Below are 12,713 nucleotides of genomic sequence, written 5' to 3' on the forward strand. Positions count from 1 at the left end.
GAAAACATAAATGTGCATGTGAAACAAATACTGGCACTTAATCGGTCTCCACCCGCTTGTCCAAGGCACACTTAAAAGGTATTAACATGTTTACTAGTGAAGAGGAAAACGGGCTATATAGTACCCCAAGTAACACATCACTGTAAAGTGTTAAAGTAAAACAATACACGAATCTCAGCAGAGACAATACCACTGCACTGGTTGTCATATGGGCTGACCACTATCCCAAAAATAAGACTTGAATTGCCATAAAATGTCAGTATAGGGTTGAAGCCAGTATTCCCATGTTCACCTTAATGAGTATCATGGTTTTGTTGTTATTCAATTAGTTGGGATATTAATAACTATGCTATCCGTGGCCAGTTGCTGTGCCAGATGTTTGCAGCATTATGTAGAGAAATCAAGGTTTCTAAATATGCCATGAGAGCTCACTGTACTTAAAGGTGATATTTCTTTTTCTTAACTTGCAGATGTGTTTTGAATGGTTTACGAAGGGGCAGCATGATCTTGAGAGTGACGTGCAACAGCAACTGTTTAAGGAAAAAATTCTTAAGCTGGAATCATATGATATCACAATGAATGGTATGCCAACTTTTATTTCATCAGATTGTTCCAGATATTGTGTCCTCTGTGGCAAATACTTTTCTTTTGGTTGGTCCATTGCTCTTTATTACAATTATTTTGTTTTATAGTGTAACCCATTATGTGTTTCAACAAATATTCTAATTTTGTAGCATTAGATTTAATTGAGTATTTGTAAAATATAGCTTTACATCGACAGTCATTAAGCTTTGGACTATTTTCTGCATCAGATCTTTTCACAAAGTAAGTGTTGTGTGAATGTTATGGTCCCAATTGGCCATCCTTGTTGTCCCATGTGGGTTTGGCATAAGAGAGACTTTCTATTCTTAACGAAGTACACTTTTACTTTTCCCGTTAATCAATTTGTGTCTATTTAAAGTTGGTTATTGTCTCCAAGGTTGACCGAATTACATTATTTATCAGCAAATATTGACTCTTATTTGTGTTGTCTCCCCCACTCCTTAGTCCCATGTCCCTTAGGTGCATGTCATCTTTCCAAATGTAAGAAAAACGTCTCATTTATAAAGCGTTCTGTAGTCCCCCTTAATACAAAATAGCTTTGTGTTCAACTTTTATTTATATGGGCTGCCCAAATATTGCTGTAGGTGGTTATACGATATGCCAATGTTCACCCTTTCATCTGTCCATATTCAATCATGATCTTGGTGTGAAAGATTGCTGCATATGAGTGTGGGTCATGCAGATTGATGGATCCCAACGCAGTGTCTGAGCGAGTGGCTAAGAAATCCTTGGCACTCATTACTGCCGGCAAACAGAGCTTGTACCATCAGTTTAAGACCGGAAAGGATGGTCCTCAGTTAGTAACTCATCTCCTAGAAGGCTGGAGGAAGGGAAGGCTCATTCCCATTCTGGATTGTGTGTTCCCAAACTAGCTTCTCTGCAAGGATGATATCCAATGATGGCTCTTGAGCAGATCCCTATAGCTCTGGGGGTTACAAGATTGGCTTGTCTCTTTAGGTCTGCTCAACACCTATTTTCACATCCCTGTTAACCCAAACCTTCTGAAGCAACTTCAATTTTTGGTGACACCACTAGTTTACTATGGACCTCTCGAGTGTTCATAAAGGTCAGGATGGTGGTGATGGTATATCTTCACAGTGTAAATATTTCCTCATCTTGAAGACTGGCTTCTGAGGGCCAAGTTGGAGGAAAGAGTGGCTGAGGACCTCTGGAATATTTACCCTTCATTCTGCAAGGTTTTCCTTGAACTTGATAAACTCCTTATTGATGCTCTCCATGGGTAATGGTGCCGATATCCTCCTTGCCATAGCATTTGCACTGATCTGACATCTGACATTGCAGACCTTTTTCAGGACGTTCTACAAATCTTTCAGACATTGCCACGAGAGTTATTGCGCCTTCACAATGTCACCATTTGTAAAAGTACATGTGGCTTTCCGAAAACAAATAGCAACATTGGCGGGTGCCTCTGTTGCAGCATTTGCTGGCTTTGCTGGTTGGGCTAAAAAGATTGTAAAATCTTCAGTGCAGCATTTAGTGTACCTACATTTTGATATCGCAAACGGCTTCCTTTGAGAAATGTCTTCTAATAATTTGAGTGCCAGGTTGCAAATGCCTCAACGTTACTATTTTTCCCCACTGTAAATTAAGCACCAGATTAAAGTCGCCACATTTCTTTTATGCTTTAAGAAAGAAATCGGTTTCTTACCCTGGATGGAAATGGTACGTCTTTTGCTTTTTGCCTTTTAACCAGGATAGGTTATATTATTCTTTCGGGAATGCACATACAAAAACAAAGTGAGGAGGGTTTCAATCATTAACTAAACTGGCAGTGGATATTATTGTTTGACAAAGTGAACATTGTGAATGCAGAACTACCTTAATCTCCAATTCATGCACATTGCTCATATGCCAGGTGTTAGGAAAGATCTATTTTGGCAACTTTCACTCCATGGTTTCTATGGACACCCAATCTTTTTTCTTGGTTTTTGTAACCTGTTCTAACGTTTTGAGGCAAAGAGAAGACTTCAGCTTCACTCCCCCTGCCATTTGCTCATTTTGTTATCGGAAAACTTTATCATTCCTTCAGACTTTCAGAACTGGGAAACTGGTTCCCTTTTTACCTTTTACGACTTTTTAACGTTGCACACAGCATTTTACAACACAGTGCAATGGAGATACTTTAGTATCACCCTAGCCTTTTCAGACTGGTGGCAGCAGATACATGTTTACAATGTCTACATTATTGTTTGCATTCACATCTTTTTAGTGAGTATTTAATAAAACAGCCATGATACAAACTCATATAGCCAGAGATGGTATTCACAACTTGTGCAGAGATTAAGGAAAAAGGGAAGGGACAATAAACAAGGCAGTTACGTACAAAGGATACCAATGTAGAAACCAAATAATTAAGCTAATGCAAAAAAGAAACTCCAACATCCGCAATACAACAATGTCCCTAACTTTTAGGCCCACTGAGTATCTGTTCTGTAACTGACCCTATTACTATTGTAACAAAAATAAGGGCAGGAATATGTCCCTTCTCCTGATTGTCTTTTCTCTCAAGTAATTCTCCTTGGCTTCTAGCTTCTTACTAGTAGGTTAATATCAAATAAACTCTTGTTATCAGTTCTTGTAATTCTTTAACAAGCTCTGTGGGGTTTATCTCCTCTTTATGGATTGCGTTCCATCATGAGTCGCATTTGCCTCTCCAATTTTCCTTTTCTACAATGAAGTACTGTTGCCACTTTTGTAGCACAGCTTTCCTTAGCTGTGATATGCTTTCCTGATAAGTTAGGTTCCCCCTGACTTAAGGTGTTTTGTTTATCTTCACTCTGAACGTGACTCTCGTTAATCTCCCTTTCCTTCCCATAATAGGATTTGCCTACTGGTTTACAGTCTGTTTGTTAGCATATAATGTATTCTCGCCTCTTCCCGGAGTATAAATATGTCTTTCTGACCTCTCTTCCGACATTTATCGTTATTCTCTTACACTCTTGTTATCGAAGTACCACTTCCTCGGCTTCAATCTACTTTCTCGTCAATTCTACTGAAGCTTCAATCTACTTTCTCATCAATTCTACTGAGATGAGTTTTGGCTTTTCCATAATGATCCCCTTTCAGCCTCCCAGGTCCAACATAATCCCTGTTACCTTGGATACGGTGGGGAAACGTCTGTCCCTATTCCAAATGGGAGTAATTTATAAGTGAGTAAAAATGTTTTCAGACTACAAATTTCTTTGTACATAGTTATTCGTACACATTAAAAGATACATTTTTGCTTCATGAGTTCAGGCAGTAATAGATTCTTCCTAGGGAACTACTTGTGCTACTAGCCCAAACACATCCAGGGAGATGTGTGGCTGAAAGCAAGAGGGAAAGGCACCTCAAGTGCGTTTCCCATTTTTTGTTGGAGTATTTTTACTCCATAGCTTCATTTTTTGGGAGTATTTGCCTTTTTTTTGCTTTTTTTAGGGAGTAAACATTGCTGATACACAGATTATTTGTGGGGCAGGTTCCTATACTTTTAGTGATATTGTTTGACTTTCAACAAATCAAGCTCTGCCTTAATCCCATCAATAGTATTAATCTGGTTTCGTAAATGTTTGAGTCCTCTGAAGACCTTCTGGGAGCCAGTAGAATGATATTTCTCCTCTTGGGTCCTATGATTCTCCAACAGGAGGCAGTGCTCCTCCTTCCTCATTCTTTTCAGCCCAACGTCTTTGGATATCAGGGTACCCCTTATTATACCTCAAAGGAATCTCACCTGACCCTTTCATCTGTAGAACCCTGAGTGTTACAGTCGAAGTGTACTATCTGCTCCGATTTCCTTTTGTGCTGATGGTTCCCTTATAAGTGCAGTGTTCAATTTCCGAGATTTAGGCCTAGGCTCCTGAGGGCGCAAGTCTAGGGAGAAATGTACCGGGGCATGATCTGCGAGTGTCATACCTATCGTTGAGTCCTCCATATGTGTTATTAAATTAGGGCTACAAAATATATAGTCCATCATAGAGTAGATTATATGGACATAACAGAAGAATGTATACTCCATCCTGCCAGGATGTATATGATGTGAGGAGGCTATTAATCCAGATTCTGATAGTGCTATGGAAGGCCAGTGAGGGCTCTGACACACCCCCGTAGGATCCTTTGGTATGTCCCAGCTGGGAAGGCCAGGTTCAGATTGCCTTCCAGAAGTAGGTGTCCACTGGTGAAGGTTAACTGCTCTCTCAGCACAGCGCATCCAAATATATTCTATTCAACATTTGGGCCATATACAGATGAATAGTGAGCTGTGCTCCATTAAATAATTGTCAGAAATCTTTATTGGCCCCCCTTATTAATTTTACTTTTTTACATACTGAATTCAACAGTTGTATCAACCAAGATACCAGTGCCTTTCTTCTTTTTCTTATCCGTGGAAAATAATTGGTGGAGAAATTGTTTGGAGCAGATCCTAGCCGTATCCCCCCCTCAGCAAGTGAGTCTCCTTGAAGCATGCAACATCTACCTGGTCCCTTCTCCGCTCTGAGGTGCGTTCAACCCCCTCACATTATATGTAAGGATTTTGTTCTGGCCGGGATATTGTAGCTGTGGGCAGGTATCACCCTAACTCTGGGGAATCTAGCCTCAGTGGTGAATCTACCTTGGAAGGCAGCTCAACGGTGGCCTTGGGTAAGAATATAATCTTTAGTGAGTGTGAAAAAGAAAAAAAACAAGAAAATGTAACTGGAAAAACAGGATTACAGTAGAACCCCAAACAAATTCCAGCTATACAGCCAGTGCGTGAAATGGGGGTTCGAGGGGGGTCCTGGCCTGCCATGAGGTAGCTGGGTCTATATTCCAGCATGACCAGTACCTATGCCACCTAGTGTTGTCCCGGGCAGCCTCCCGCCCCCAACGCCCTCTATAATTGACTATGCATTGGATTGACTGACCCATGCCTGGTTGTACACTAGGAAGATGTAGACTGACCAGACACAGCCGACTGGCTGACCCCTGGATCCCCCTCCCAGCCAGAGCTCTCGACCACCTTCTCTCCCTTGTGTTGGCAGAGTCTAGTTAGTTGAAGACCAATGACTTTAGCTGCCTCCTCTGGGTTCGTGCAGCGTATTTGTTTCCCCTCCCAGCTAAAGAGAAGGCCGAACAGGAAAGTACATTTTTACTTGACATTCTCATGTTGGAGCTTGTCCATAATTTGGCAGAAAGGATGTCTCTCTTGTAAGGTCAGAACCATTATCTCTTTAAAAAAATCTGCTGGGGCTGCCTTAGGAATTAAAGGGTTCTCGGTTTTCTTGAGACTATCAGAATTTCTTCTTTGATATACGAGTGAAATTTCATGATTGTCGTGCAGCTGTGGCTTAGGACCTCGGCACACTGGCCCCTCCAACTGAATCCTATCCAACACAATACTGCCCTTAGCTATGTTGAGGAAGGCAGTGCCGAACATTTGAAGGACCAATGTACTGGCGTCTGGCCCCTCTAAACCACCGCCTCTAATTCTAATATTTTCCCCTCCTATGCCAGTTTTCAAAATCTTCAGTTGTAGACACCAAGAGCGCCATATCCTGCTTGCATCAGCCTGATCTCCATGAAGATGGATAATGTCCTCCTGCAGGGATTGCACTGAATTTTCAGTATCCCCCGGCCTGGTGTCAAGCTGTTTGATGTCGCTGGCCGGAGAGGTTTTTCCCGATTTCCTCTTTCAGGGAGTAGAGGCACTTTTGAAGAACTTGTTTTGTGAGAGCAGGAGTGGCATAGGGAATGGACACGGAGGAACTCTGCTGAAGAGGGGCACCATGTCCCTGGGCCGTAGAGGGTTCTTGGACCAGAAGGAGTTGAGCGTTTTGCTCCTGCAGGACGTTCTTCGTGAGGGCATCAGCACCTTGATCTATCACTAAGATCTGAGACCCTCAATTGCACGATATGGGCAGGTTGCTTTTCCTTAGGTGGGACTCCAGTGTTTCGTGACCAGAGGTAACCCTTTGGAGACTTGCGTAACACATCAGCTCCAAGATCTTTAGGCAAACAGGGCCGGCTTGATTCTTCCCTCGTCACTGTGTGTGTCTTGGAGGCTCCTCATTATATGCGGATCCCAGACAGGTTGGCTCCCTCGTTTCTGGGGCCATAGCCCATGGGGCGCAAGGGCCTAATATCGCTCCTGCTGTTTGTGAGCCCCGCGATCATCCAACTGTCATCTGAGCAGCCTATGAACACTGCAGTCTCACCACAGTAGGGGATTGTGGCCCATATGGCTCTCTAGCACAAGCCTCACAGGCACTTCTGACCATCAGCAGCCTCCCTGGAGTCAGCACAAGCAGAGCGTCGCCACAAAGCCATAGATCCTCGGGTTTCTGAGTCTGCAGAGCAGGGGCGGTTTCAGGCAGGCACCCTGCAGACGGGACCCATGGGCTGCCCAAGAGTGCTGTGCGGTCCTTTTCATGCCTCCGGAGATTGCCGGGCGGCCACATGGTAGGGCACACACTGCAGCATTAGCGCACCGCCTATGACCCCAGAGGGCACCCCTCATGGTGCCAGAGCACAATTGCCTGCGAGTTGGGTGCCAAGTAGAGCCAGAGCCATGCCAGGACAGGGCCCTCTCCTGAAAAGGGGCAACGCCATCTGCCTCGAGGGCGCTGGGACACCAGCAGCTCGACTTGCCTCACCGGCACCCTGGACAGCTGCCGAATGCTCCGCTGAGTGCCAGAGATGGGGAGGAGGCTTGTTTTCCCCAGGGCAGCTGGAGTGTTCATAGATGGCAGCCATGCCTTTGCACTTTTTCTAGTGTGCCCATTTGCATTTACTGCATATGGCTACTAAATGTGGCTAGTGCTCTAAAGTGTGTGTGTGTGTTCCTGTGGTGCATGAGTGAAACCAATAGTTGTTCTTCACTGAACATCGACTGGCTGTTTGAATGGTGCAGATCCTTACCTTTGGTGTGCTAGGACTTGATTCCAGACTGGATTTTAGACGAGAAGAGGATGCCTGTAGCGTTGGCGCCAAGAATGCCTCGTAGACAAACAGCAGACTGAAAATCCATAGAAGACTCCTGAAGAGGCCTGGCATCCCTTCCTGCGTCTGTTGGACTACTCGAACTCTGAAGACTCTGAGCCGTGCTTCATCCCTTGGATTAGTTGGATCAACTCATCTTGATGCCTTCTCGAGGATCCAGCCCTCCTGAGCCTTCAGAAGAATCCCTGGACCAACCAGTGGGCTACCTTGCCGGAAGTGTAGCGTTTCAGCTGTTGTACCCTGAACTTTAGTGGTCATCAGCTTGTCGTACATGTCGTTTTCCTTCTGAATTTCAGCGTCCCAGCCTCAAGGGATCCTGTCCTAAAGAAACTTCTTTAATTGTGACTGGAAGGACACCCACCATTATCTGTGTCCGGTGGCCATCGCTGGAACTCTCCTTCCCCCATCCTGTGAAGTGTCCTGAAGAGGCCTGCATTGGTGAATCTTGCATCTCAATGGATTGCCTTTCTCCCGCAGATTCCTCAACTGATATCCTCATCTAGCTCTGCTGCTTCGGAAAAGCTTCGACAGGGGGCGTAGTGGACCTTGACTCGGTCGTCAATCAGTCTTGCTCGGTACTCGATTGTCTGCTCCGCATTGGACGTCATTCATTCTATATATACACCACATCACTACGCCCCACACCTCCTTTTTTCTGCACGCTCGACACGTTGCTTTAGGAACAGAGTGACCGAGTCTTCGACTCTACTTGACGTATTTTTGTCAGAATTAGAATTTTTCCTCGACTGCGAGATCTGTCTCCTGAGTTTCGTGTTTCAAGCAGTGTTCAGACAGTCATGTTAAAATGTCGGTTACCGACCCGCATGAGAGATGCCTCTGGTGCCGCGGCACAGAGGGGTGTGCGACGTGCACTAAAATGCACCGAAATCGCAGTACGAGAGGGCTGCTAAACTCGATTTAGGCCGACTGCTTTCAAAATCTTGCTGTGTCGACCGCCCGGTTCTCAGAGGCCGAGACCGAAAGGGGTCTAACCGTGAAAAAGATTAGGAGAAACATTGGCAGGAGAGAAGCGGTCACATTCTAGGAGTCGCTCTTCCTCGTCATCGCTCAAGAAAAAGAGGCGCCATCGTCGAGTCTATGATGTCGACGGAAGGAGGTAAGCCTTCGGCTGGGAAAGATTTCAAGGGCTCCATGCTTGAAATGTTTCAGAAACATGCCGCTGCAGGCGTGGGTGTCCCCCTAGCGGTAGGCCTCTGAGGCAACAGCGGCGCTCAGTAATACTGACCCCTTATGAGCCCTAGTGCCTTCGGACTCCACGACAAAGAAGGCGCCGAAACCTTCGATGCAGAGGCCTTCCCGTGCAAATCAAGGTCTGAGCCCCCCAAACACCATCCCGCTATCATAGCCTCGGTCGACGCTGATGGTTACCGGTGCAGAAGGACAAGTCCGTCGGTGAGAAATCCTTTACCCATCTCTCCCAGACCGATGTTTGGGTTTTTTAAATATTTTTTTAATAATTTTTTTTTGGCACTGCCATCCATTTTTGCCATCGATGACGCAGATGACCAGGGGGAGTCGATCCCATGTTCATGGGAGCAGGGGGTGTCAACTAATTTGACGACCGATCTCTGCTTTTAGAGCTGGCACAGGGGCTTCACGATGCCAGTGGGCTGGTCACTTCACCTGACCTGGAATTCCACAAGCCAACCCTATACCCCCACCCATGTCAAGTTTAGGGCACTAGTACAGAGGCTGGTTGACACCTTGGGACTACAGGCTTCGTCAGTGCCAATCCATGGCTACGAGCTAACAGATCTACTGGACGTGGGTCAGGTTATGGAACTGGACATGCCTTTTGAATTCAGCTATTGCTGAAACTGTAGCCTCTCTGTGACGGCATCCCTGCTCCATTTCCCCCTCCCGCCCCCCCCCATGAGCAAAAATTATAGGTCGGCAAGAGGAGACCTGTCATTTCGATCTTCTCACCTTTCCCCGGAAGGTCTTGTCGTACAAACTGGCAGTCTCCACCAGACCAGTATCATCTTCTGCAATTGTATTTGCTCTCCTCTCTTGCTTCGGCACTCTTTTTGACTGCTTATTCTCTGTTCTCTCCTCCCCGCTCCCTTTTCCTATCTCCTCCCCTCCTCCACTTACTTTCTTCTATGCACTTACTCTATCAGAATTGTCCCTGGACCTACTATGATAGCAACCTTGTCTGCCGCTCCTCTATCCCCTTACTGTTCCCCCTCCCTCCAGCACTATCTGAAACAGTGTCAGGCCTAGTACGATAGTCACTTGTTTTGTTCCTCCCCTCCCTTTCTGCACCCCTCTCCCTCACCTTTTGTTTTTCTCTGGCTCTACCAGAAATGTCGTCAGGCCTAGTACGGTAGTCGCCTGTCTGTTTCCATTTCCTTCCCACTCTCCCCCTCCCTTCCTTATCTATGTCTTAGCACTTGCACTATCTAAAATGTCATCAGGCTGAGTACGATAGTTAATTTCACATCCTTACTGTTCAAGGCCTGTAAGAATGTCGTATTTTCCCTTGTTCCCTTCCTTGCCATGAAGCACTTTGAAACACATTGTGTATAGGCGCTCTATAAATAAGCTATCATATCCTATATCTACTTCAAATATGCCGCCTGACGGAGAAGGCAAAAGAATTGCTGCCATGGCCAAGAAAGTTTTTACCTCAGGCAGCATGGCTCTGAAAGCCACAAACCTGGCTAGTGCTTTTGCGAAGTACTCCTTCGGCCTCTGGAAGGCAGTAGAAAATGCTGCGCAGTATATCCCTGGGGGGGAAATGCGAGGCAGCTTCATGATGCAGCTGGGGGAGGATGGGAAAGAGGTGGCCAGGCTGTCGCTGCAAACGGGCCAAGACGTGGCTGACTGTGTGGGCTGTTAAATGGCATCAGCATTTGCATTGAGGAGGCAAGCCTATTTGAGGTCTTCTGGCTTTTCGCTTAATGTCCAAAACAAACTGCTGGACATGCCCTTCGAGGGCAAACTTCTTTTTGGCCAGAAGGCGGATGATTCCTTATAGAAATTTAAGTAGTCAAAGAATGCTGTGAAGTCACTGGGCCTAGCTGCGCAGCCGGCCAAACCTGCCTTAAGCTTTGCCTTCAGGGGCAACCTTGTTGAATATCTCCTTGGAACATTCACCAACACAAGTAAACTTGGAACTTAGCTACAGAGACTCAACTCTGGGGGTAGGCATTGTGGCTTCTGGTTTTTTTTGGGCACAAGGCCCCATCCTTGTTAGCGATTGGACTATTGATGATGTGAGAATTCACTTGTGACTTGGTTCCAGCTTTACTGCATTCATTTACATGTCTCCTGTATGAAGTCATTTTAAGCAGTTTAAGAAGCTATGGAGAAGGAGTATATGTTTGAGTACTGTGCGTTACCACCTGATAGTTTTTTGTTAGTGTGGAATTGCCTAGAAGAAATATTTGTAATTGTATACATTCCTGTCTGAATTGAATTATTGTCTCTCGTATTGTGCTGACTTAATGATGACTCCTGATCCCAATCATTCTCTCCTGAGAATAGCCTTGACTGCTCTCCGCGTTTACCGTGACTATATTTTGACTAACCTCCCAGAGTTCCCTGTTCACTATAACTAGGGTGGCCTCCTAAAATCTGTCCATGTTAGGCAGAAATATATGCAATACCCTTTGGGAACACCACACACAATTAGGACTACAAGTGACAGTACGAATTCACCTTTGGTACAAGCCTGTACTACACAGTAAAGTGGTAGCGATGGCTGAGCAGCCAGACCTATCTCAAGAGTAAGTGAGCATTATCAAATAGTTACACAAAGGACAGCAATTACTATGATTCAAAGAAACATTGACTCAAGGTTTCAAGTAAAAGAATATACAATTATTTACTCTTCAGTTGTATAACATTTCACTAAGGTAAAGCAGTTTAAAAATCACACTCTTAATACACACCACCACTCCAAATAAGTTCCAGACAAGTTAAGCTCACAAAATGAACTGGGAGTAAAATGGCACTCCAGCAATTTAAAAGGTAAGTAAAGACAAAGTTAATAGAAATTGAACCACACCAACAGGTAAGTACTCGGGGCAATTGAGCAAGAGGAACTACAGTGATAGAATCGGGTAGAAAAGGCTTAGGGCCGAAGTCAATAGGTCCAAATTCTTTTGCTCAAGATCACACAGTTCAGGGCAGTTTGTGGTAAAGTTTGTGCCACGGATTCCAGACGGAGTTGGTCAGCAGAAAAGTTAATGCATTGTGTGAATTAAGAACGTAGAGTGAAATAGACAGAGAAAAAATTTGGAAAGGAGGTCCTAAGAATGGGGAATTTGACAAAAAGGCAAAGGGGAGGCCATTCGAACAGACCTTTTTTTGGCCCAGTTTAGTAATTGGTTATTAGTGGTGGGGATTGGTAGATGTAGGTTTGGGCTGAGGACATTTTTCATTGATCGACTTCCTGATGACAGACGAGCACCTTTACTTTAGATGCTTAGGCAGGGAAATGCCATATAGTGACGTGGCGAGATTGTTTTTTTTCTTTACTCTTTAAATAAAAGAAGTTCAAATGTCCAACTTCTTGCGACCCACCCCACTGGGCTTCTAGCTTTGCATGGATTGGGGGACACAAATACTGATGTCGGACCCCCATGATTTGTTTGCACTGCCTCTGTGTCGAACACAACCCGCATGCAAATCCTGGCACCCAAAGGCCTTAAGGAGGTGTGCTGCTAAACTTGACCTTTTCCCACAGGGAAGACAAATGGACTCCCATCGAAGTCGGCAGGCGCTGACCAGAGTAGAGAGGCCAATATCCGACCCAGAAGGTCACAAAAGCAGCACAAAAAGAGGTCCCTCTCCCCATCAGCTCCTCGCTGCACCATTCTTCTTCCTCGAAGAGTCAGCGTAACACTCCTTGACACTTGCACAGCAAGATGGTTCTCCCAAGGACCACAATCGGGCATCTCTTCAAAATGTTCAGCTTCAACCTTCTTCTCTTTACCATGACTCATGGCATTCTTTTATTCTCATGACGGAGGCCTGGTTGCGAATGAAGTCACTATTGGATTCTGCAATATAAGTAGTCTGATTTTGGGCATCACAGCAGACCTCCTTCAGATCTCTAGGTTGATGGCACAGGTTCTCTTGTGATTAACCTGTCGGGACACCCTGTT

General features: G+C 45.1%; 1 protein-coding gene across 2 annotated transcripts in view; it reads left to right on the plus strand.

Annotated features, from left to right (window-relative positions):
• Positions 1-12,713, plus strand: part of USP24 (ubiquitin specific peptidase 24) — a 2,799,104-nt gene that overhangs the window by 385,775 nt on the left and 2,400,616 nt on the right. For both annotated transcript variants that reach the window (XM_069642114.1, XM_069642115.1), the window contains exon 19: positions 471-582. In XM_069642114.1, coding sequence (XP_069498215.1) covers positions 471-582 — 112 coding nt within the window. The remainder of the gene's footprint in view (positions 1-470; positions 583-12,713) is intronic.

The sequence above is a fragment of the Ambystoma mexicanum genome, chromosome 1q, assembly GCF_040938575.1.
Source record: "Ambystoma mexicanum isolate Mex_15411 chromosome 1q, UKY_AmexF1_1, whole genome shotgun sequence".
NCBI lineage: Eukaryota > Metazoa > Chordata > Amphibia > Caudata > Ambystomatidae > Ambystoma > Ambystoma mexicanum.